This window comes from Anolis sagrei, chromosome 5 (genome assembly GCF_037176765.1).
Source record: "Anolis sagrei isolate rAnoSag1 chromosome 5, rAnoSag1.mat, whole genome shotgun sequence".
In the NCBI taxonomy this organism is placed as follows: Eukaryota; Metazoa; Chordata; class Lepidosauria; order Squamata; family Dactyloidae; genus Anolis; species Anolis sagrei.
The window spans coordinates 53,391,190-53,416,306 of NC_090025.1; the positions used below are offsets into that span (position 1 = coordinate 53,391,190).

The window sequence follows — 25,117 nt, forward strand, 5'->3', positions numbered from 1 at the left end:
CCCAGAGTTTATTGGGCTAAATAAACCTGGTAAACTGTGGAAACACCCACCCCCTCCCGTCAAGCCCCTAGATCCCTGAGAAAACTAAGAAAAACTTATGTGCCCTTCATTTGTAGCCCTGGCGAGGTCTCCCGGTGTGTAGAAATGATGCACCAGGAGAATGAGGGGGGCATGAGGAAGCTTGCCGTGGCTTCAAATAGAGAACATGTAAGTTTTTCTTAGTGTTCTAAGGGGTCTGGGAGCTTGGGGGGGGGGGGAAGGGGTAGGGCCTCCACACATTCTCTCAGGCTAGTCCCGAGAGAACATGTGGATAACCCACTCCAGAAGGTGCGCGCTTTCTGGGGTGGATATGGACAGGCTCCCAGAAACATCTGTGTTAAAAAACACAAATGTTTCTGGGACAAGGGCCTGTCTGGATCCAGCCTATGTCCCTGCAATCAGAAATCATGGCATTTTTTAATCTGGGTTTGTTCCTAGGTTTTGGATGTTTGTTCCTGATTGGTCGGTTCTTAAAAAGAAGGTGACACTTGAGTAGAAGGCAAGAACTTTGTTTGTGTGCCAGACACTTCATGAAACGTGTGGAGGGCACAGTTTCTCATCCCAGGACAAAGAACAGTAGTACCTTTGCAGTGATTTGCTGCAGTGATTTGCTGCAGTGATTCTCCACATATCCATATCTTGAGGTTGTTTTTAAAAAAAAAAAAAAAAGAAAGAAAGAAACTCTGAAGTTTCCAGCAGAAGACCCATGGCAGCAATCTGGGGAGCCTCTACATTTCTCAGCAAAGCATCAAATCTGGACAACAGAGGCAGAAATGTCAGGACCAACAGATCTGTATGTGGACCTCTTCTGAAGTCCCATGATTTCCCCCCCCCCATTTAAAACCCATGATGTAGTGTTGCCTGGAAGTGCCCTCAGACAAAGGGGCCAAATGGGAGAAGGGAAGAGTAACTGAAACTTTTAAATATTAGACAAAAAAGTTGGATGAAAGGGATTAAGTAGAAGTGTTGCTACCAAATCAAGATACTGAGAAAATATGTAGTAATCCTGTTCATTAGCATAGGGAAGCTCAACTCAGTGATATAACAATGTCTGCCTCCAACTGAAAAATAATATACATATAAGATGTAAATAAGAAATAATTTGGAGCACCTTCTCAAGGGCCTGAATCACAGACACTGTGTGAATAATTGTCCTACACACATGATAGAAGTAACTGATTATAAATGAAGTATTGGTAATTAGTTCTTTTTGCAATAATGAAAGCATAACTATACAATGGCTAGGATCCTGTATCAGCTTTTATTTAACTAAGTAGTGATCATAAAAACAAAACCATAGCTGTTTTGAATTAATGATAACAACTTAGTCACAATTTGATACTATTACCATAATTGTAACTTGCCCCAACATATTTTATCCATAACATGCCTTTTAAAAAAATGGAAGTAAACCACACATAACTTCTAACAACTTCCCGTTCTTAAGAAATGAGACATCTCCTGTGCCTAACATGAAGGGGGAGGAGTGAAAACATGGTGAAAATACCCCCCATAGACTCTAGGAAATGCTGGGGTACATTTGGGGGTAAATAGGTTTGCTTATTTTTTGGTGGTGGGGTTATGATGGTGGCATGCTGGGGGACGAATGTGGTCCCCGAGTCTACAATAGCTAAGCTCTCCTGATGTTCTCTCCTAGTTCCCTTTATTGATCTATAACACTATGTAACATGATTTTGTTCCTTGGTTATAAATGTCATGTCCTAATTGGTTCTATCACGAAAACATGGAAAAAGTTTATTAAACTTCAAAAACTTTGTTTTTGTGGGACATCCTGCAGCACATTTTGCTATAGTTTTTCAATGAATATCTCACAGAATCTCAACCAATTCAATATAATTTGTGGCAGTCAGTAAAACAAACTTTCTGGAGTAAAACAACTACTTTCAAAGTAAATACCACACAGTTAAACAGGAAATAACACTTTCAAATCAGGAACAGAAAATTATTGTTACATTGTGTAATTTTTCCAGGCACCAGTGGGACATGAGGAAAAGACAAAATAGTTCAGTCCAAAAGAATACTTACTAACTTGGGCTCTTTTCCTCCTCTCACTCTTGTCCTGCATTCCTGCTCTATTTCCCTTCTCTTTTCTCTCTTGCTCTCCCTCTGTCCTTTATAGTTTTTTTCTCTTTTATTCCCTCTCCTTTTCTTTCCTCTCATTCCATATTCCTGTCTATTATCCCCTTCTCTATCTCATTGTGTGTCAGCTTCCTCTCAATGGGAATTATTTTTGCGTGAACAGATAGAGGATTGAATAGGTTTCCATTCTATTAATACACTCTGACCCACATTCACTTTTATTTTTAAAAACTTGCTATATTTTTAGGTGACCTTGTTTCTTAACTGGGGCAGCCACTAAAATACACTGTCTTCTTCATCAGGTTGCCTTAATTAGGACAATTCTGCAAATTTGAAGGCTAGTAAACATTATGATGTTGGTTTGATTAACGGATAATTGAATAATGCTTGTTATTTTTTGCCACAGATTGTGTAATTTTTTCCATTGTTTATGGATATGGATCATAGTAATTATGCTCATTGCAATATCATATAAGTATCACTGAATACTAGAATTAGCTGTAAATAATGTAGGCTTTGATTTATACAACTCACCATTTTCTTCCATAGTATTGTTTTGGAGTAAAAGGCTTTAGAAAATAAACAGAAAGTAACATTGTAGTATTATATTGACACAGAAACCTTACACCTAATCACACAAGGGGCTTTTGGCCTGCCGAGCGTCATCACATGATGCTGGCTGTGGCCCCACCACATTAATGGCCAAAGTGGCAACGAAGCATCTTTTCAGTCTTAGAATCATAGAGTTGGAAGAGACCTCATGAGCCATCCAGTCCAACCCCCTGCCAAGAAGCAGGCCCTACAGATGGCCATCCAGCCTCTGTTTAAAAGCCTCCAAATAAAGAGCCTCCACCACACTCCAGGTCAGAGAGTTCTACTGCTGAACAGCTCTCACAGTTAGGAAGTTCTTCCTGATGTTCACATGGAATCTCCTTTCTTGTAGTTTGAAGCCATTGTTCCGTGTCCTAGTCTCCAGGGCAGCAGAAAACAAGCTTGCTCCCTCCTCCCGATGACTTTCTTTCACATATTTATACATGGCTGTAATGTCTCCTCTCAGCCTTCTCTTCTGAAGGCTAAACATGCCCAGCTCTTTAAGCTGCTCCTCATAGGGCTTGTTCTCCGGACCTTTGATCATTTTAGATGTCCTCCTCTGGACACATTCCAGCTTGTCAATATCTCCCTTCAATTTCAGTGCCCAGAACTGGACAGAATATTCCAGGTGTGGTCTAACAAAGGCAGAATAGAGGGGTAGCATGGCTATCCTATTGATGCAGGCCAAAATCTCATTTTTTTTTTTTTGCTGCCACATCCCATTGTTGACTCCTGTTTAACTTGTTGCCCATGAGGACTCCAAGATCTTTTTCACACGTAATGCTCTTGAGCCATGCGTCCCCCATTCTGTAACTTTGCCATGTGTCCCCCCCCCCCCCATCTGATGGGGAAAGGGCAACATGGCAATGTGTGTTGCCACTCTTTTCCCCATCTGATGGAAGCACCTTGTCCTGATGCCTCCATGTGATGGGGCAAGGAGGGAGGACACACAGGTTGATTGGGGGGGGGGGGCATCTGTATGATAAGGTCCTTGAATTCTGTTGGAAGAGCCAAATAGTGCACACCCCATGATTCAATTGGATTTATCTGCATGTTGTATATTTTCTCCCTAGTTATTCATAAGATCTCCAAGACAGAGTATTTTTTTAAATACGTATATGTTTTAGCCTTGTTAGGTGCCTAATAAGATAGATAGAAATAACTGTAATAAGGCTTATTAGAATTCTATTGAGTGGTTAGCAAGCTTCAGTAGTTTAGAAGACAAACTATCTGTCACCTTTGCACTAATATGATGCAGTACAGAACACGTGCTCTGTATCACATCATATTTTCATACAATTTTTGAGACTTCTGTGCAAAAAAACAGAGATTATATTCTTGTAAATATTAATGCTAATGCTTCTCGTTGACAATGCAGAAAGAAATGGGTGTCTGTGAAATTTAAAAACCACAATGTGAGCCAACTTTCATGATAAGTGTGCCACAAATTAGGTGGACAGAAGGCAGACTGAGAAAGGCCCATAGCTCAGGGCTTTGCTGATGCTTTTTACTTAAAAATCTTAGTTTTGACCCAGAAATAGCACTGTCCAAAATATCGGGGAGGTTCCCAGTCATTATACAACTGGACTAGGGTGGCAGGCAATTGCATAGGGGCGAGGCCCCAATTTTGCCCGCCCCTAATGGACACCCCTTTTTTGCTGTGATTGGTCCCTCTCAAAATGGCAACAAGAAGTGATGTTGCATGAATTCTTCCTGCAAAAGAAACTGTGGAATAAAATAGAGCCATATGGGGTATGGAATACTTGTGTAGGTGGATTTTATTTTTTTTTGCAGTTTTTCACAAACCTGGAAGGATTTCTGTATGGTTTGGGGAAAAGGTTGTATACTATCAACGTGCCATCTAGAGGCAATGCATGGTCTACAGCCTACAATTTGTCCATCCCTGCTATAAATAGGACTAAATTAAATGAGCTAATGGTCTAAGCTTATGTTCCCATTGGGATCTTCTGGTCAGTTCTTGATTTGTAGATGATCAAATTGATTTCTACTTTTCAAACATTTAAAAACAGCCTTTGGTTTCCCCAACAGGACCACAGGAACAGTACTTCCTTCACATAAAGCTCTGCTTGTGATAGTATCACAAGCTTATCTTTGCTAAGAGGAAGCAATGGAGCCCTATAATGCATATCAACGGTTCACCTAGTTTTCAGCTTTTCAGTTGGTACCCTGTAAAATAGGATGTCAAGATGTTCTTTTTGTCTGATGCATCCTACATTCATTCATGCTACAGACCTTTGATAGCTCTGGAAAGCATCATATTTTAGCTCTTAAACTATATTTTTCAAGCAAAAAAACATTATTCAGTAGATTTTTTGTCTTGTGAGTGTTGTGTTAAATAATACTTTCCCTGCCTTCATACGCTGTTGTTTACTGTTTGCTTTTAATGTCCCTTTGTAACATTTCTGACTTAGGCTTTTGCAAAAGAAGAATGATGATCAAAATTACTAATTAGGAATTCAGTTGCTGTGTCTCATTTCCTGGCTGCTTTCTTTTCATCTCTGTTTTGAGTGTAACATGCAGTCTTTTATCTTTGGTCTTTCCTAATAAAGACTCAATTATCAGCTGTTATTTCAGGGCATGAAAATCCCCTCCTTTTGGTGAAGGACTTACTGTTGCATTGGGTTGCAATGTGTTATATGTTTCTTCTCTAGGAAAATCATGAAATTTAGAAATTAGCAGTTGAACACTGGCACTTATTTATTGAGTTCATTATTACTAATAGTTTTGGACTTATAGCTTTCACAGGGAATGGAATGAAATCCATAACTTTTAGAATGTTTTTTAAATAAACATTTCTAAATCTTCTCCAAATATTCAAAAGTAAATCAGCTCAGGCAGTTTATCACAAAACAAATCCAAATTAAAAGACATAAGAATATGAATATGTTTGCCTGGAACTGAAAAGGAAGTATAAACAGACCAAAGTGTGAAAATACTTCTACAAGTGACTTGCCATAGATGAAATGTTCTAGTCCTTAAAATTAAGTATTCAGGATATAATACCAAGTGTTTCAGAACAGGATAAAATTTATATATATACCTAAATATATATGCATAAGAAAAGTACAATTCTGTACTTTTCTCCTAAAAAGTAAGCCTATTGAGTTCAATTTGGGGCTTCCGCCATAGGTAAGTGAGGATAGGATCGCAGCAGGTTTGAAACTTTCTGGGGGAAAATGTGTGAAGGGGTTTACATGGAAGAAAGACATAACATTTCACTGTGGCAGAATGGTTGGATATCAAATAAACAGGCTAAAATAAACTACAGCCTGTCACTTTACCCCTTGGCAGGGATACCAAAGTGTCTGCAGAGAGATTAGTTGCATACACATAAGGCTGCAGGCAATAGACATGCAATTCTCAATACAAGCTATCAAGGCTAGGCCTTACATGGGTACTAATGAGTTACGATTGTATGTAAATAAGCTTCTCCTTCTCAAATGTTGGCACTGTATGTACAGACCTGGGTAGGAAATGGGGCAACTGATGGCTTCCATTATCAGACGATACCACTTTATTCCACTATGTTGTGTTTATGCCTTTGTCTAAAGGAGTTATTCAAGGTACAGAACCCTATCTCTGATGTAGGATTTGCATCTTGAATAGCTCCTATAAAAAGAGTAGAATCACAGACTGGGATGTCAGATATTTGGTGTGTGTGTGTGTGGGGGGGGGGGAGTAGTGAATGGAGAGCATGACACATGACCTTATTACACGGGGGGAGCTCCCCCGTGCCATTTAGCCAGGGAATGTGGCAAAATGGTAGGCCTAGGAACAAAGAGTGACCGTTACCCTGAGCATCATTCTGGCATGGTGATATTTCCCCCGTCACATAGGAGAAATGCTCAAACAGGGCAGAACCATTTTTTTCGGGGAAGTGTCCCAGACTCCTGTGTTTTGGGGAAAGTGTCCCAGGATGCTTCCACCCTGATTGGGGTTGGGGCCTCTTCCAGAAGTCACACAACATCATGTGATGGCTGGCCTGGGGTTCTATTTCTAAAGAAGGCTTGAAGCATCCTAGAACATTTATTTTGGTAAGTGTGATGACCTAATGAAAGATAAATGGAACAGAATACATTTTAATAGATTTTATTTTGAAAGAAATCCAGACTCTGGTGGCAAGAAAATCTGGGTCCTGTTTTAACAACTATTAAGCATCGTAGTCATGGTCATGATGTATGAATATATCTTGCTTGAAAATTTTATTATATCTGACATGTTAGCTGTGGAACACCCAGGGATCTGTCTTGTAGAAATTATTTGGACCTAAAGAGGAACAAATCAAGAAATGCATGGAGAAACTAATAAATAATGACTGTTTTCTTCCCCAGTGCAGTTGCCATTCACTGGTCTTTCATCCAGTAATATGGATTTGTCTGGTTTGTGGCAAGCAGCAGAGAAGAAAGAGAAAAGCTGAAATTTGTTGCTTAGCAACATGTCCCAATTCCTTCTCCCATTTCTTCAGGGTTATATCGGGAAGCAGTTACTGAGAAAAACAAGGGACTTTTTGACAGCAACATTTCATTCTAGACCAAGCTGGTACTACCGTTAGGCAGAGTAAGATGTGTGTCTTTGGCAGTTGATTAGGGGTGTCATAAAGAACAGCAAATTGTTGTCAATTATCCAGTGACATTTCTATATTCTCTGTAACTATTTTGTACTTATTCTTTATATGGTGTAACTAGCCACTGTATCTTTTTGGCTGCTTTCAGGCTCTCAGGTTATTCCCCATATAGAAAGGACTGATAGATATTTCACGTTATCTTTACTGCTATTATTCATGGTTACAGCAGTTTTTCTTCTTAGTCCAGGCAGCTTTTGAAACATTACGGTTTCTATTTTTCCCTCTTTACACAAGGAACAATAATGAGGTGAAAATTGCGGTCATCTGCCCCTCTCCATGGGCAGAATGAGGGTTCTTTTGGAACAAAATTTAAAAAGAAATGTTTGGTTTAGTTATATCCCCAAGAAGAAGGGAATCTGCTCTATTTCAATCCCTCCCACAATGCATACTCAAAGCAGACTGTTAGAGGAACTTGCCTGTAATTTAACTTCTGCCCCACATAAACAAAAGAGCTGTATTCTAGTGTAGTCTAGGAATTTGGGTCACTTATCAACCCAGGAAAATTATTAACATGGATATGTTTATTGTCCCTTTTCCCAAAGGCAGTTCATTTTGCATTACTATGGAATGGAGTGGCCAATGGGATTGAATGATACCATTTAATTTTGGAGACAGGTTGAACTGTAGACTGAGTTTATTGGGGAGGTAAACCTTCAACTATAACTTTTTTGTTTTAAAGCAAAGAGGAATTTTTAAAATCGCAGCAAAATGATTTTATTTATTTATCGTGTCAGAAGCGAATTGAGGTCACAGTTATAATGTATTTAAAAACACAAAGTTAAAAGTTGGCATTATACTAAATGTCTTTTGATCAGAAGCTGGCCACTTGGAGTGCCCCTGGTGTTGCTGCACTGTCCTCCATTGTCCATGGGTCAGGGCTCAGGCTGTATTGTGGTATGTAGTCTGTGGTTTGCTCTTCTCCACACTCGCATGTCATGGACTCCACCTTGTAGCCCCATTTCTGAAGACTGGCTCTGCATCTCATGGTACCAGAGTCCAGTCTGCTCAGCAACTATGATGAGCAAACTATTGGCGGTGTGCTGCTGGTTCCTTGTCTGACTCCTTGGTTTCTATAGACTTGGTGGGAAGTCTGTAGAAACAAGACAGTGTAGAAGGACCTGCTTGTACAATAGCATGTACCATGGCATGTGTGGCACAAGCCAGCTCTCCTATGCTGACTGCCTTAAACCCCTCCATAGATCCCTGGAGGTCAGACCTTAGAAAAACAAGTAATACAGAGCCAGCAACTTTCTCCCCTAACCATTGCTGCTACACCAGTCTCTGTGAAAGCACAAATAAAATGAAAACACTGGCATATATAATGGATTTCTGCAGTAATGTAATGATTTAATAGGATCCCAACCAATTTTTTTCTCATGTCAGGAGCGACCTGAAAAACTTCAAGTTGTTTCTGGTGTGAGAGAATTGCCTGTCTTCAAGGATGTTGCCCAGGGGACTCCCGGATGATTTGATGTTTTACCATCCTTGTGGGAGGCTTCTCTCATGTCCCCACATGAGGAGCTGGAGCTGATCCACACTCTCCCCTGATTCGAACCTGTGACCTGTTGGTCTTCAGTCCTGCTGGCAGAGGGGTTTAACCCACTGTGCCACCGGGGGGGGGGCGGGGGCTCCCATATATCCCAACCATGAAATGTGTGCATGTGTGTGTGTGCTGCTAATAAAAGAGTTATTAGTAATAAACGAGTTAATCTTACAACCTTGACAACTCTCTAGGACAATGACAACAGAAAGAGAGAGATTCTGAGTTCTCAATGCTGCCACTCACTAATCTACCACCATACCATTCCCCAGCTTGGAAGTAAAATAGCTCATTGGAAGAAAAAGCAGAAACAGATAGATAATGTATAATATATCATATGGCAGTTGGAATTATAGAGATGAAATAAACAAAAATTGCTATGGAGCTCACTTTATGTTCACTGTCTTCTTAGTACTTTTTCACACAGGTACATTGGTCTGTGCAGCTTTCTTCAGTGTTATGCTCCTGCACATAAATTGGATTGCAACTGTCATTGGTTTATTTCTTTATTTATTGGTTCTTTCCAATAAGATCAATGGTGAGGTAATTATTGTTCCAAATCTCTGGAGGGTGTCAGGATGGGAAAGATTGGGTTTCAGTGAGATGGAAGCTGAGAAAATGTCCATCATTTCTAAAGATGCTTCCCAGTTTAACATTGTTAGAACATGGGAAGAATTGAGTAAATTAAAACAGCATTCTTCCACAGATTGCAATGTACATATGAATGGGATGTGACAAAAATGTATATGTTTGTTTCCTTTTTGATGAGAAAGGGTATCTTGTCATATTAAGATACCCATCAGAAAACTTGTCAACTAGGGCTGCGCAATTCGTTTCGTTAATTCGTAATTCGTTAAAAAATTCGTTAATTTTTGAATTACGAAACGATTACAAAACATTTTTTTTAACCTGGAAGTGTTTTTAAATATCGAAACGGCAGGCGCCAAAAAATTTTGTATTTCCATCCATTTCGGAAATACTAAGATGGCCGCCTGCCGATGCTTGCTGAGAGGGGCGAGCGAGTGGCAAGCGAGAGGGGCGAGCGAGCTTCCTGTTTTGGGTCAAGGCGAGGGAGGCGAGCAGCTGCCCTGCGCTGGAGCAGGGCGCCCGAAGCAGTAGCAGCTGCTGCTGGGCTCCTCCAATGCCATTAACCAACCAACCTGCCCGAGCGGCTTGCTCTCCTACCCCGTGCTCGCTGCCTCTGCTGGATGGATTGGCTATCTCCCTCTGATGGCTTCTCTCCAAAGTCTCTCTCTCTCCTGAGGAGAGAGAACCTGTGTGCGCGCGCGTGTGTGTTCCTGTGCTACCAGCCCAAGCGGCTCGCTCTCTTCCCCCTCGCTCGCTCGCTCGCTCGCTGCATCTGCTGGATGGATTGGCTATCTCCCTCTGATGGCTTCTCTCCAAAGTCTCTCTCTCTCCTGAGGAGAGAGAACCTGTGTGCGCGCGCGTGTGTGTTCCTGTGCTACCAGCCCAAGCGGCTCGCTCTCTTCCCCCTCGCTCGCTCGCTCGCTGCATCTGCTGGATTGATGATGGCTATTCCCCCCTGCCTGCCCTTCTCCCAATGCCAGGCGCGATGCTGACGTCGCTCTCTCACTCTCTATGCCTCCTGAGGAGAGGGAACTCCAGCAGAGACAGCGAGTGCAAGGGAAGAGAGGAAAAAACACAGGAACACACATACGTGCACTCTATCTCTCATTTCTCTCTGAAGCCCTGCCCCGCCAGGCTCAACATCACTCAACACCCCCAGCATAATTTATGCCACTATCCTGTCCCTTCTCAAAAACAAAAGGGGGGGGGGAAGGAGGAGGGAGTTCTAGCGTTCTCTACTCACTCCCCCACTGCTCGTTTCCCGGGCTTTGAGGCTTCATGGATTCCGTAAAGCAGCAAAGAGAAGAGAGAAAATTCTCTGCTGACACCTACAGGCGCATAGCTGCAACTGCAACTCAGGAAAACTTAAATTTAAAAAATATTTAAAAAATATTGAAAAAAAAAAGGGCGCCATCTTTACAAAATGTTTTGTAAATATTTACGAAATTTCATAAATAACAAAACATTTTTTGGGAAAGTTTTGTAAATATTTTAAATATCGAAACAAAAAAACACCCCAATTACAAATCGATTTTAGAAACAAATTTTTTCTTGATCAAACAGGCCTATTGTCAACCTATGAAATTTTTCATCCTCAGCAGGAGTAAAAGGACTACTACTATTTTTTTTTCTTCCCTCCAATCATTTTGGAATTTGGACCAACCTTCCCCTTTTTGTCAATAAATTGTTTTTGTATAAAATACATTGTTATTTGTGTATGAATGTTGAATTTTGAACAAAACAGTTCCTTGGACAAAAATGAAATTTTCATTCAAAAGTCCTTAAATGGGAAAAGTTCATCAAACAAAAAGCATACAACATTTGAAATCTTGCTCAGCAGGACCAAGCTGATGCTGTGAAAGATGCTGCCCAGCCAGCATTGGAAAAATAAGAATCAACTGCTAGTCTACTCAGCTTCTGTATGTTGAATAGGAGGGAGGCTATATCTTGACCTTTGCCTCAAGCTAATGTCTTGAATCCTTACTTTATTTCTAGCTTCATTCTATTTGACACCAAAGGCATCTTCAGTGACTCACCTTTGTCATCTTTAAACCTAATAAACCAATTCCTAGCAATTGAATTGAAATCCCCCAGACTTGTTTTTAGTTATACAGAGTTCTACTGGAGCCTGTATAAGGAGAGAGATGGGATATAAATTGAATGAAATCCCGTATTTACTTGAGTCTAATGTGCCATCGAATCTAATGTGCATCTCCATTTTCAAAACCTGAAACTAGGGTGAATGTAATGCACAGCAGCAAAAAGTAGACCCTTTCAACCTCATCAGACGGGACTGTTTTCAGCAGCATATGCCAGTTCCTCTGAAGTTTTGCAAAAGAGCCTGCCAGCTCCCATCCCATGACATACAACTACTTCTGTTAGAGTTGCAGAGGAACTCATGGGTTCCACTGTGGTGGCAACATGGAAGGCTCTCAGTGTTGCAATGGGAACAATGGGAGGTGGGGGAGACCACTGGTAGATACTTCTCCCCCATGGGATGAGGTAGGTGGGAAACCAGGCAATATGCGGCATAGGGAGGCATTTTCCCCTCATTCCACTTCAGGCACCATTAGATTTGCCATGATCTGTGGCAATTCTGGTAGCACATATGATGAAACCATTTGTTATTTGGCAAAAAAGTGTGCTTTGTATAATACAATTGCTGCATGTTCATAATGCCTCCTTTAAAATAGAAATGTGTCAGAACACCAGAGCTTACACCAATTGAAAGCAAAAACTTTGGAATGCATCTATACTGGAATTAATCCACTTTAATTGCCTTGGTTCTATGCTATAGTTTGACAGGGTCTTGAACCTTCTCAGCCAAAGAATGCTGATGCCTCACCAAGCTACAACTTCTAGGATTGCATAGCATTGAGCCTCAAATAGGAGTTCCTGGTGCTCCTGAAACACCTTCCGTTTTGCTTTGGCTTAGCAATAAGATTATTGTATGGCATGAATCTAATCCACACCCTAATTTTGGTGAGATAATTTAGTGCAAAAAGGGGAGCATTCGTTTTGAATAAATATAGTATTAGTCAAGATTGTAAAAAATGGTTACTTAGAAATTAAACCAGGAGTTAAAGTTTGAACACCTCCAACTGAAAGCATATTCCACTATTCTGTGTAAATTTCAATTTAATCAATACAGTATTCAACATTGACACTGGCATTTAGTACATAGGACCTCTTCACACTGGGTGAAATAATTATGTTTTGTCACTTTTAGCCATGGCTTGAATGGGGCCTGCCAAGTACCATCAGAGAAGGCATGGCAGGCCCTGCCCACATTCCTCCTAAAGTGAAAGAGAAGGTACTTCCTCCTCCACCATGGGGAGGAAAGTGTATTTCCTCTCCAAATGATGGGGGAAAGGGCGCTAGGGCAATGAGTGTTGCCACCCTTTCTCCCATTTGATGGGGTATGAGAGAGGATGCGTGGGGCACCATGAGGCACCATGCATGCCTTCCCTTTTGCCACCAACTGCTGGGCACAACCGCCATGGACCGTGTGAAGAGGTCTTTAGTTGCCAATATAAACCAAGGCAAGCAATCAGTGGTCATGGTCCTTCATGCAATTCTTAGCTCTCTGTGATGAACAATTCAAACTTCCAGCAAGATTAAACCACCTCCTCCATGGCAGCTGCAAGGCAGCAATGGCAGAAGGAGAGAGTTGATAAATAACATGATCCATGTCTGGTATCATTTCATGCTACAGAATTATAGTGCTATTTTGGGCTTTAGCTGCCATGACTACATCCTATGACATATTGGAGTTTCTAGTTTGATGACTACATAGAGATTTCTTGCTGAGAATTCTAAATATATCACAAAACTAAGAGTCATAAGATTCTTAAGATAGATATAGGGCAGTTAAAGTAGAATCATAGTATATAATTATGTAGTGAGAATGGGCTCCAAGCTTCTGGGCCTCCCTACTGGTAGTTCCAGCCACACTTATACAAATATGTGCTCCTACAGTAGATTAGTCTTGAGGAAATGTAGCTTATGTTATTTTCTGAGACAAAAGGTTTTTTTGCCTCACTTGTAAGGCAGCAAAATATTTTATTTTCCATTTTTACATTTGCAAATGGGACAAATTGGGTGGCCGAATTGCCAGAGGCTGCTTCCTGGCTACATGGACCTTTAAAAACTAGAGGAATCAAGGAGCCTTTTCAATGGATCAGCTGGACTTGCTCCGCTTGCTGTCCGTACTTAGTTTCTTAAAACATGAGTTTTGTGCAGAGATATTTTGGACACTTCAAGAGCAGGAAGGAAAGTGTTCGTTGTCTCAGTCTCATGCTGTAGGCAAGAAATCACGTGGGGTTTCATGAACTCTCAGCAGGCCATCCCAGTGTGTCAAGACAGCCTGTCTCATTGAGAATGAGTAATCCTCTGAGATTTCTTCACCTCCTACTCTCAAGAGTGGGGGTGGTGGGCTAGCTTTCTCATCTCTGTTTTAAAGGATATATATTCTTCTCAGAGTACTTGCTCTCAGCCACTTTTTGAATAAATAAAATCAATGATTGTTCAATGACAGTCATTAGGCAAGATGACCCAGAAAGAACTGGTTCATCTAAATTTTACTGATCAGCATTGTCAGATGCCTCTATTATCCTATATCACAATAAAAATGGAATAATCATCAGACTATTTCCACTCAAGAGATTAATCTTCCTGCTCCATGACCAGAAAAGCCAGAAAGAAGGACCTGCTTTTGCTAAGTTCTATAATATTGATATGGATCAGTAAAATACAATGACCAATGTTTCCAACTCTTTCTTCCTGATTTTATGTCCTTTACATTGATGCAAATTAATATTTTTATTAATAATTGCATAGAAATAAAACCAGAAGTCATGAAATGGTTTTATAACACAACAGTAGCTCATGTAGAACATATGGAACATGCGGGATGGGAAGACAGTTTTGAGAAATAAGAGCATAACAGGAGTTTATGTCAATAAGATACAACAGAGTCAGGAAGAGTTAAAAATGAATAGGAACAAAATAATGACTTAGATTTACATCTACAACTCACATTTTTGGTTCAAAAATTGAAGAGGGGTATCTGCTTTAAACTGATTATGAGTCTCCAATGACAGATAATCTAGGATAAGATTATAATCTGGGATCAGATCCTGGGGTATAGAGGTGGTGTGGAAGAGGCTTCAGAAAAGTTCTTCTGTGGTTGTGTGTTACATGCACATTTCATATCATTTTGTAGCCTTCTACCCATGTCTTCATTTTCTTGCTATCCATGCAGTTGGGAACCTTGAAAATCAGGATTTTGTTTTGCACCCCTTCCAGTTCTCTTTGGCCCCTTCTGCACTGCCATATAATCCAGTTCAAAGCAGATAATCTGGATTTTATATGGCAGTGTAGAAGGGGCCATAGAGACACCTTGGAGAACCTAGCAAATTCCTACAGGGGTACTTCTCTGAATTTTCTAGGTCCTTCAGGGCAGTTCCAGGGTAATTTCTAGTGGATATCATTAATTTCAGTAGGCTTTCCTATTATCCTGGTTTCCTGTTTCCATTGTAAAATCAAGAACATATTTCTTGGGGATACGGAGGTCTTACTGCAATAATAAAATAATAATAATAATAATAATAATAATAATAATAATAATAATAATATTTCTACCCCACCACCATCTCCCCGATGGGGACTCGGAGTGGCTTACATGGGGCCAAGCCTGGACAACATAATACAGCAATAAAATCAAAGCATATACAACAGACTATAACAAACAGACTATAACAACATTATCAAAATGACATTAAAAATAATAATAATATAATAATAATACTGAGAGTAAAAAGAAAACCATATGATGCAAAACAAGATTTCATGTGCAACTAACTTTTATAAGATGCATGTGAATGTTAAGGGAGATTAACCAACACATCACATATAATTTAGTTTCTCTCTCTCTTCCAACAGTAGTTTTGGGTGGAAACCCATAATGAGAAATACTGCATATGCAATAGTTACTTCTACAGATGATTTTATTGCAATGTATATGTGCCTTATATGCATGTGTATTTTTATACCAGAAGTGTGCTATAAGAAATGCAAAATGTATTAAGTTTTACATGTATTCATGGGTTTTTGTATTATGTAGTTTGTTTGTTTTTTTCCATTTTGTTTGCCACTTTGAGTCCCATTTGTGGGAGAAAAGCAGGATAAAAGTAAATAAATAATGATAATAATATTCATGTATGTAAGCACCTATCCCAAAATCAAGGTGAAATAAGAGCCAGAAGAGTAATCACTATTAATTGGACTTTCAGTTTTTCTCCTGCCCTTGATAAAGTTGCAAGCTTTACAAAATGCATTTCAGTCTCATTTGTGCTGAGACAACATTTTTACATGCCACCATATGGTTCTCATTTGTGATTTTGAGTTGGACCTTCAAATCACTTGATTTGAGGAGCCTGCTTCCAGAACACCACTATTGTGATTCATGACAGGCAGATATAAATGGGGATTAACACACCTTGAGTCCCAATGGGGAGAAAGGTTGTGTGTGTATGTGTGTGTGTGTCGTATCAAAAGTTAATAATAATAATTAATAGAACAACTATGGCATTTCTCAAAGTGTCACTGATGAGAACATTGAACTTTATCAGAGAATATAGGACATCCATACAATAATGTCTTCACTCTGTGAGATTGCTAGAAAGTCCCTGCATTTCTCTGCCATATCATAATTTTATCTGCTAATATATTCTCTTTTTCAAAATATTGCCAATATTGCAACTTCACTGTCTAAAATATTTTTGTCTCTTTCTTCTAGTTTGCTCCCAGTTTTCAAGAGGAGTCTTTGCTATTTTTGGATTTTACGACAAGAAGTCTGTAAATACGATCACATCATTTTGTGGAACCCTTCATGTATCCTTCATTACCCCCAGTTTCCCAACAGATGGAACACACCCATTTGTCATCCAGATGAGGCCAGACCTCAAGGGAGCACTTCTGAGCTTGATTGAATATTATGACTGGAACAAGTTTGCATATCTCTATGACAGTGACAGAGGTAAGGTGCTATTTATGACTTACTGAGATTAATTTTGAACTGCAAACCTAATTGAAATGATGAAGAGGCATTGCATGTGCCAAGCATAACAGAGGACATCATTTTTGGCCTTGGGCATTTGATGAGAGGGCGCAGAAACAATGTTTTGAGATTCTTCTTCTTCCTCTTCCCTGCTTTTTCTATAATTATCATCATTGTCGCCATTGTTGTTGTTGTTATTCCCTGCTTTTCTAATATTATTCATTATCATAATCATGCCCCCCCCCCCCCAGTGGTGCAATGGGTTAAACTCTTGTGCTGGAAGGACTGCTGACCAACAGATCAGTGGTTTGAATCCAGGGAGAGTGGGTTGAGCTAACTCTGTCATCTCCAGCTCCCCATGCAGGGACATGAGAGAAGCCTCGCACAAGGATGGTAAAACATCAAATGTCTGGTGTCCCCAGGGCAACGTCCTTGCAGATGGCCAAATCATTTCTGGTGTGAGAGAATTGGCCATCTGCAAGGGGATGCCTGGATGTTTTGATGTTTTACCATCCTTGTGGGAGGCTTCTCTCATATCCCTACATGGGAAGCTGGAGCTGGTAGAGAGAGCTCATCTGCGCTCTCCCCGGACTCAAACCTCCGGCCTATTGGTCGTCAGTCCTGCTGGCTCAAGGGTTTAACCCATTGTGCCACTGAGTGCTCCATGTTCTACATGGTGTCCTTTTCAAGGCCACAACATGCATTTATTTATAACTGCATTTTTATCACTTAAGCATTTTCTTGTTAAAAGACACAAACAGTTGCCTTGTGAAAGGAAGGACATTTATACCAGTGTTTATTTTTGAGTTCACTTCTGGGAACTACAACTCCAGAATGCTTAATTGGCACATTAAGGAATTTATCAAGCCATATGACTCTTTTTTCAAAACCCTGGAAGTACATTTCAACCAGATGCCAAAATAAAAAGCCCCGTAGAAGTACCAAGAACATACATACTGTGTTTCCAGCTATTTAGAAGGAAATAAATCTTATCAACTGAAGCCTGAGACAAATCAGAAATTCATTATTTACTTTTAAGCCCATTGGGATTGACAAAATAATGCTATGATTAAAAAGAACAACTGTTGAAACATTTTTGTTGGTAGACATTATTCTTGCAATTATGCTTTTCCATGGTGAACAGCATTGTACAATAAGCCAAGACAGGATTCAAAGTAGACAAAGCAGAACGGTCTGTAAAACAGAGAAAAGGAAGAAAGAGTAAGAAACAAGGTCTGCTGATAGTTTTATAAGAACAGTCTTCAAACGAATCTGTTGAATTTTAAGTGAGGTCAGTAAACTGATGCATGAAAATAATGATTCTAACTAACTTGAGGGGAGACATAATGGGTTGAAGGCATGTGAACAAAGCAAATCTTTATTAATATTTCTTCACTGACTTTTGCCTAGGGAAGGAGGAGAAATCCATTTTAATATGAGCTCATCTAATTTGCACTCCTAAACTAATAGGCAATCTGGAACACAATTATCTTTCACTTCATGCTTTCCCAAATGTTGCCATGCACTTTCTGTTGTTTTTAAAGAAAGTCATGCATACAAAAATATACATACAAATATGCATAGGAGAAGTGCATACAAAATACACAATGAATACATTTTCTCCATGGTTAACTTTATTTATGTTCTGCCTTTCCCCCCCAATATTGAACCCAAGAGAGCTTGAAGCATAGATGAAAACACAGTTTAAAACCTATCACAATAGGAGGAAAGGGTTTGCAATTTAATAAATTATTATTCTGAAATATAGCACTAATTAAAATTAAAATAAATTTAAAGCATTCAAAACATAGCAATGAGAATATTTATTTATCTACTCAAGGTGGTTTACAAGTTGGCAGCAATTCGATGCCACAACAGACATAAAATACATAAAAACATTTAGCACATAATATAAAACCATAGAAAAAACCATTAAAACATATAATCATCAGCATCTTCTTATTAAACTCATTTTCCAGTTGCATCGTCTAAGCCGTTCAGTAGTTCCATATTTACCTATTATGCTGCATTTGCAAAAGCTTGTTCGAAGAGCCAGGTTTTGACTTTTTTAAAAAAAGTCAGGAGGGATCTAATATCCCTAAGGATATTAAATCCCTCCTGACTTTCTAATATCCCTAAGGAGGATATCCCTAAGGAGGGCGATCCACAGCTGAGGGGCCACCAATGAGAAGGCCCTGTCTCTTGTCCCTGCCAGACTCACCTGCGAAGAAGGTGGGATTGAGAGCAGAGCCTCCCCAGACAATCTTAAAATCCTAGATGGTTCATAAGGGGAGATATGTTTGGACAGGTAAGCTGGGCCGGAATAAGACTAGAGTACATGCCCACTTTTCTTGGCCATTGGTTGTATGTTTTTTGGTTGTGTTTTATGATGTCTTAGATTTTATTGGTTTTGTTGTTTTAATATAGTTGATAGTTTTATTTTTAATTGTGTTACTTTGCAACCTGTTTATATTGGGCTTGGTCCCCATGTAAGCTGCCCTCAGTCCCTTTGGGGAGATGGAGGCAGAATATATGAATGAAGTTGTTGTTGTTGTTGTTGTTGTTGTTGTTGTTGTTGTTATTATTATTATTTTCCCTTTCAAATATAATATAGTTCTCATTGGCAAATGTAGATTTGCATGAAGTCCAGTGGAGTGGATCAACAACAAATCAAATTTGATAGGATAGTTCCAATTCCAAACTCTGTCACAGCATAATCACATTTTTTCTGAATTGTTTGTCTGATGTCAAAAGGCAATCAATAAGGAGGTGATCTCATCTTCCATATGTACTTCTGTATGCATTTTCTTTCTTGTACATAGGAAGAATACATACTTACCTATATGTCTTAATTAGGATCCCATAGTCCCTAACTGTACTGGTTTGAAAGGGGGACACGCAGTCCTGATTCATCCTCTGTCAAACCAATGTCTCTGTTTCTTCCCTCACCCTTTGTCATCAGTTGCTTCAATTGCTACAAACAGAGTTGAAAATACAGAAGTGATTTGCTGGCGGTTGGGGAGGGGACAGAAGCAGGTGGACAATGGTTGATATTATATGTAAAGTTTTTGATTGTATTTTATTTGTGGGGCATTGATTGCCAACTGTAAACCGCCTTGAGTCGCCTCCGGGCTGAGAGGGGCTGTATACAAATATAGTAAATAAATAAATAAATAAATCCCATTCTTTTAGGTAGGCTTAGACAAAATCAAACTGTGGCATTTTCTCAAGCTTGTGTTTTTCCTCATTAGCAGTTTTTCTGTCTTGATCATACTCTGTTTTCGGCTTCATCTGTACTGACTACTTAGGTTAGTGTGCATGTAGATCAACATCGCAGTGGCTAAACACTGCATGGGGCTTCTAGCTTAACGCAGTCTTTCCCTGAATTAAGCTAACTTGAGGGGAAACCCAAATTTTGACCTGGAATTCAAGCTTTCCCCCAATTTGGGGGATGTGACTACCGCTGGTCCAGTTCCTGACTAGAACTAGCAGCAGCTGTCTTGACTATCATTTCTTCATTCCCCAGGCTCAGGCAGCTACACTCATAGATCAAGAAAAGTGGAGTGTTGAGACTGGGGACAGCTGTGACAGGGGCAACCCCTAGGGTGGCTGCTCAATGGCACTAAATCATGTTCAGTTCTGCTGGGCAGTAGGACTTCCTCCTGCATCCAAAACAGTTAAGGGAATTCCTCCCCAACTTCCATGTGGTCCAATACAGTGCCCAGGATGCCAGATCAGGCACACAGTATTTAGTTTACAAGGGCCCATTGTTTGGCTTCATGTGTCCCAGCTTAAATCTGTGAAATATTGGAAGTGTGGGACCTAACAAGGTTCTTTAACTGTTGGAACTGTTTAATGAAACTAAGTAATATTGATCTCCTTCATTCACTGCATCCCCCTGTTGACTCCCAATGCTTGCTTTAGAGCAGTGGTTCCCAACCTTTTGTATTCATCTTCCAGAAGTCCCAGTCACCCTTATCAGTTGTTAAGAATTATGGAAGATGAAGTCCAAAACACCTGGAGTACCAAAGATTGGGAACCACTGCTTTAGAGAGTTAGAAGGTTTCTAGTCCCCAATGGGTAGTATGGAGTTTAGAGGAAGAGAATAAAAAATTTTATCCTGGTAATGGCATACCAGTATAATCCATTAGAAGAAATACATTCAAATTTGATATTGACATTTGTGTGGGAGATTTGTACTCATGTGGAAACCTCAGATAAAACCGCATCAGGTCCTGCATTTTTGGTCTGTATAGAAGGGCTCTAAGTTGCAAAGTACTGAGATCTATTATTTGGAAATCCTAACCATTAGCAAATCTTGAGTTGAACAAATCATGGTTCAAAATCTCACAAGAATTATATGACATTTACTGTTGGACAGGTCTGGGCAAGACCTCTTGATACATGTTGGACCCAACCATTATGAAGCAGAATTTTCTATACTATGTGTCCTGAAACTTTAATCTTCTCTTGTCTCATAGCTAGGGGCAGGAGGCAGAAGCCATGTCTACATTTACTAGAAAAAAAATCTGGCATAAACGACCGCAGAGCTGATCCAATGCATTCTAGGAATGTCCCTGGAGCTCTTTGGCATCTACACAGCTGTCTGGTCTCAGGACACGAATGTAGTCAGTGCCGTGTCACCACCAGCAACAGTTCTATCCCAGAGACATGCGAATTATGTTGTATTTCTTGTCAGCACCTGAAATGATGTCACCCAAAATGTGACATCACCAGCAAACTTCTGGGAGAGAGCTGTTTACTGATAGAGAGAGCTGTTGACAGCTGTGGGTCTCCATGTCATCCAGAGTTTCCTGGAAGCTCTAGAGTAAATCCCTTGTTATACTGCCATGAATTTATGGTTGAATACAACAGTTCCACTGTAAACACAGCCATGTGTTATGTGTACTCTCTATAGCAATTGAGCAGTGAGTCCACAGTTATTCTGGCAATGTAAACATGGTCAGAGTTTTTTGATGGCAAACGTACCATTTTAGATGTCCTAGCCTATAGGCAATTCACTGATCTATTTAACAATAAAATAAAATATCATCCTGACATTTCAAATAATTGCCTCATTTCAGTCATTCCCTTTGAAAAATTAATTTTGCTTGCCAGGCAGTCTCACTATGGGTACTTGAGTTGCAGAAGTATTTCCCCATGTTCCACAGATTAACGTATCAGTGAAGAGATACACCATGACATTTGTTCCCTGCTTTACTCACTCATTGCTTTGGGTTATGGAAAGTCAACATGGACATATGTAGTTCCAGGAATACTACTCAAGATATTAAAGTAAAAACCATATGGGGCCCTCTCTGTGCTCCAGAAATAATTACTTGTTTGATTACAGTAGCCCTTTGACATTTACTTTAGTATTTAATGGACAGAACAATTTGTGAGCTACTTACAAAGGTTAAATTATAATTATAATGCTATCTAAAATCATAGTTGCCATGGCAGGGGGTACAATTTTACAATGTTTCAATCCCCAGCCTCTTCTTCACTTTATTTATATGCAATGTAGGTAAACAGAGATGGGATAGTCTTAGGATGTGTGAATAAGGTTTGCTTATCTTTCTCCAATAATGATAGGTGGTGATGAAACAAGCACTACATAGGTGCACACTCCTTTCGTATCCAAATAGCAAGACACAATAAGAAACACACATGAGAAAGCTAAAAGCTTTTAAGAAAAAGGATGAAATGGGGCTAAAATTATACATGTGAAAACTATGGTGGCAATAAGACCTCACTGTTAATTCAACATTTATTTCATGCACCCTTTTAGATGCCATTGAATAAACTACCAGGCCATACTGTTCTGGATGGCTTAATGTATAGTTACATGATCTTTCAGATCAAATTTATACTGATTTTAATGTTAATAAGTGGCAATGCAGTAGTTTAGGCTAGTTTACAGAGGAGTCATCTAAGTTAAATGATGAGAAGAATCAGCTTACTGATAGACCTATTGTTTCAGAAGAATGTAATTAACTTTTCTATTTACTTGTGGCATTCGATGATCACTGTAACATGGATTCAATGTGATTGAAAGATAAGGAGCTGAAGATGCCTTATTAAAGTAACATAGGCTTCTGTTGAATCAGTGTTGGTCTATCTAGCACAGTGTTTCTCAACCTGAGGGTTGGGACCCATGGGGATCACAAGGGGGTGTCATAGGGATTTCCAAAGACCATCAGAAAACACAGTATTTTCTGTTGGTCATGGGGGTTCTGTGTGGGAAGTTTGGCCCAATTCTATTGTTGGTGGGCTTCAGAATCCTCTTTGATTGTAAGTGAATTATAAATTCCAGCAACTACAACTCCCAAATGTCAAGGTCTATTTTTCCCAAATTCCAGTGTTCACATTTGGGCATATTGAGTACTCGTGCCAAGTTTGAGTCTACAGTTCTCTCTGGATGTAACTGAACTGCAACTCCATAACTCAAGGTCAATGGCCACCACACTCTTTCAGTATTTTCTGTTGGTCATAGGGATTCTGTGTGGGAGGTTTGGCCCAATTCTATTTTTGGTGGAGTTCAGAATGCTCTTTTAATTGTAGGTGAACTATAACTCCTAGCAACTACAACTTCCAAATGTCAAAATCAATCCCCCTCCTGACCTCACCAATATTCAAATTTTGGTATAGGGTATTTGTGCCAAATTTGGTCCAGTGAATGAAAATACATCATCATACCAGATATTTGCATTACAATTCATAACAGTAGCAAAATGACAGTTATGAAGTAGCAACTAAAATAATTTTATGATTGGGGCTCACCACAACATGAGGAAATGTATTAAAGCAATGCGGCATTAGGAAGGTTGAGTTCCTTTCTCTGAGTAGAGTGGCAAAAGGCAAGAGCATAGTCCTTCATTGGTTGACCTAAAAGGAGCAGCAACTTTTTCTACTCTCCCTGCCAAAATGGTGTTTCTGGCCTTTTAGAATGTGGCCAGATGTGGTTGGTCTCCTGTGGCTGCATTGGTGCTTTCTCCTCTCCATGTAATTGGCCTTGACTTATTCATGGGTCATATCACAACCTTAATTTTAGCCCCCAAACCTTCCTCATGACTTATACATGAGGTTGACTGATACATGGATATATACAATCATTACAAATGACATGTTACTTTTGTTTGATTTAATTCTTTCAATAACTAAAGCAAAACTAAACTATAATGTGATTATAACTTATCAAGGAATAATATCACAACGTTTGCAGATTAATTGTAGTTCTTTAATTACTTTTTATTTATTTTTACACTTACAGAACATGTATGGTCTTACTTTTTTGGTATGCTTTTTACTACAGTCTAGTGGCTCTTACACTTAAAAATGTAGAGTAACCATGTCAGTTTTTCAAGAGAGATAACCACAAAATAACAGACTTCTATGCCTCAAAGATGACAAAATCTCTTTCTAAAGAAATGTAAAACCAAATGGCTGTAGGCACTTTCCTGCACAGAAATTTCAAAAGAGTCATGACATTCATTGTTGCTTTGGTTAACATTTTATTGGTGCTGGCATCTGATGGAGTAGGATCTATCTAAAAAAGCTTATGCAAAATAAAATTTTCTAGTTTTGGATTTTTTTTTCTGGTGGGTGGTAGTTTGTTTTTGATGAAATAACCTAACATAACTACCCCTCTCTCAGTAGCCCTATACAGAAGAGTCTCCATTTACATTGGGGATGCATTCCTTAATTTGCACTCTAAATTGAAATTAATGCAAGGACCTCATAAGATGGATGGGCAAAGTGGGGGAATGTATGGAACAGCAGAGGGAACCATCAGGCTCTGTTCCTTCCCATCTTCTGTCTTCCCACATCATTTCCCCCTTGAGATCCATCTTTCCCGCCACCTCTTTGCTTTCTTTCGTGTGGAGTCAGGTAACAACCAACACCTTAAGGGGCACTCTGAGCTTTGTTTCCTCTTAGTTGCCAAAACGGAGCCCCACAAAGCCCTGCCAGAAGTTGCCTTGCATCATATGATGAGCTCTGTGGGTTTCCGGTCCATCAGCAGAGAGAAGTGCTCCCCTCTCTCCATCTGATGAGGTCCTAAATGAAAAGAGAGTGTTTCATAAAAAATCATAGTGCTAAGTTACTACTACTACTACTACTACTAACAACAACAACAACAACAACAACAACAACAACAACAACAACAATAATAATAATAATTTTATTTATAGAACACCCTATCTCTCTGTAGGGACTCATGGTGGTTTCCAACAAATATGGCAAACATTCATTGCCAAAAGAAAACCATACAAACAATTTATGTCAATACAAGGCACATTGGACAATACAGAACAACCTAACCGTAACATAATAAACAAATACAGAAAAATAAAAACATCAAAAAATACAAAAACCCTGAAAAACACACTAAAAATAAAAACATAAAACCCATTTCATATGATCTCCATCAGGTGAAGTTCAGCAATATCAATCTCCAGGAGTACTAAAATGGATCTGATCAATATAGAAGAGCTGAGCGAGGGATAGTGCAAACAGCATATTATAGGGCTGGGGAAATGGATGAAGTGCAGAA

At 39.5% G+C, this 25,117-nt stretch overlaps 1 protein-coding gene across 6 annotated transcripts in view; it reads left to right on the forward strand.

Annotated features, from left to right (window-relative positions):
- GRIA2 (glutamate ionotropic receptor AMPA type subunit 2) overlaps positions 1-25,117 on the forward strand; it is a 101,461-nt gene that overhangs the window by 36,711 nt on the left and 39,633 nt on the right. For all 6 annotated transcript variants that reach the window (XM_060778788.2, XM_060778783.2, XM_060778784.2 and 3 more), the window contains exon 3: positions 16,303-16,542. In XM_060778788.2, coding sequence (XP_060634771.1) covers positions 16,303-16,542 — 240 coding nt within the window. The remainder of the gene's footprint in view (positions 1-16,302; positions 16,543-25,117) is intronic.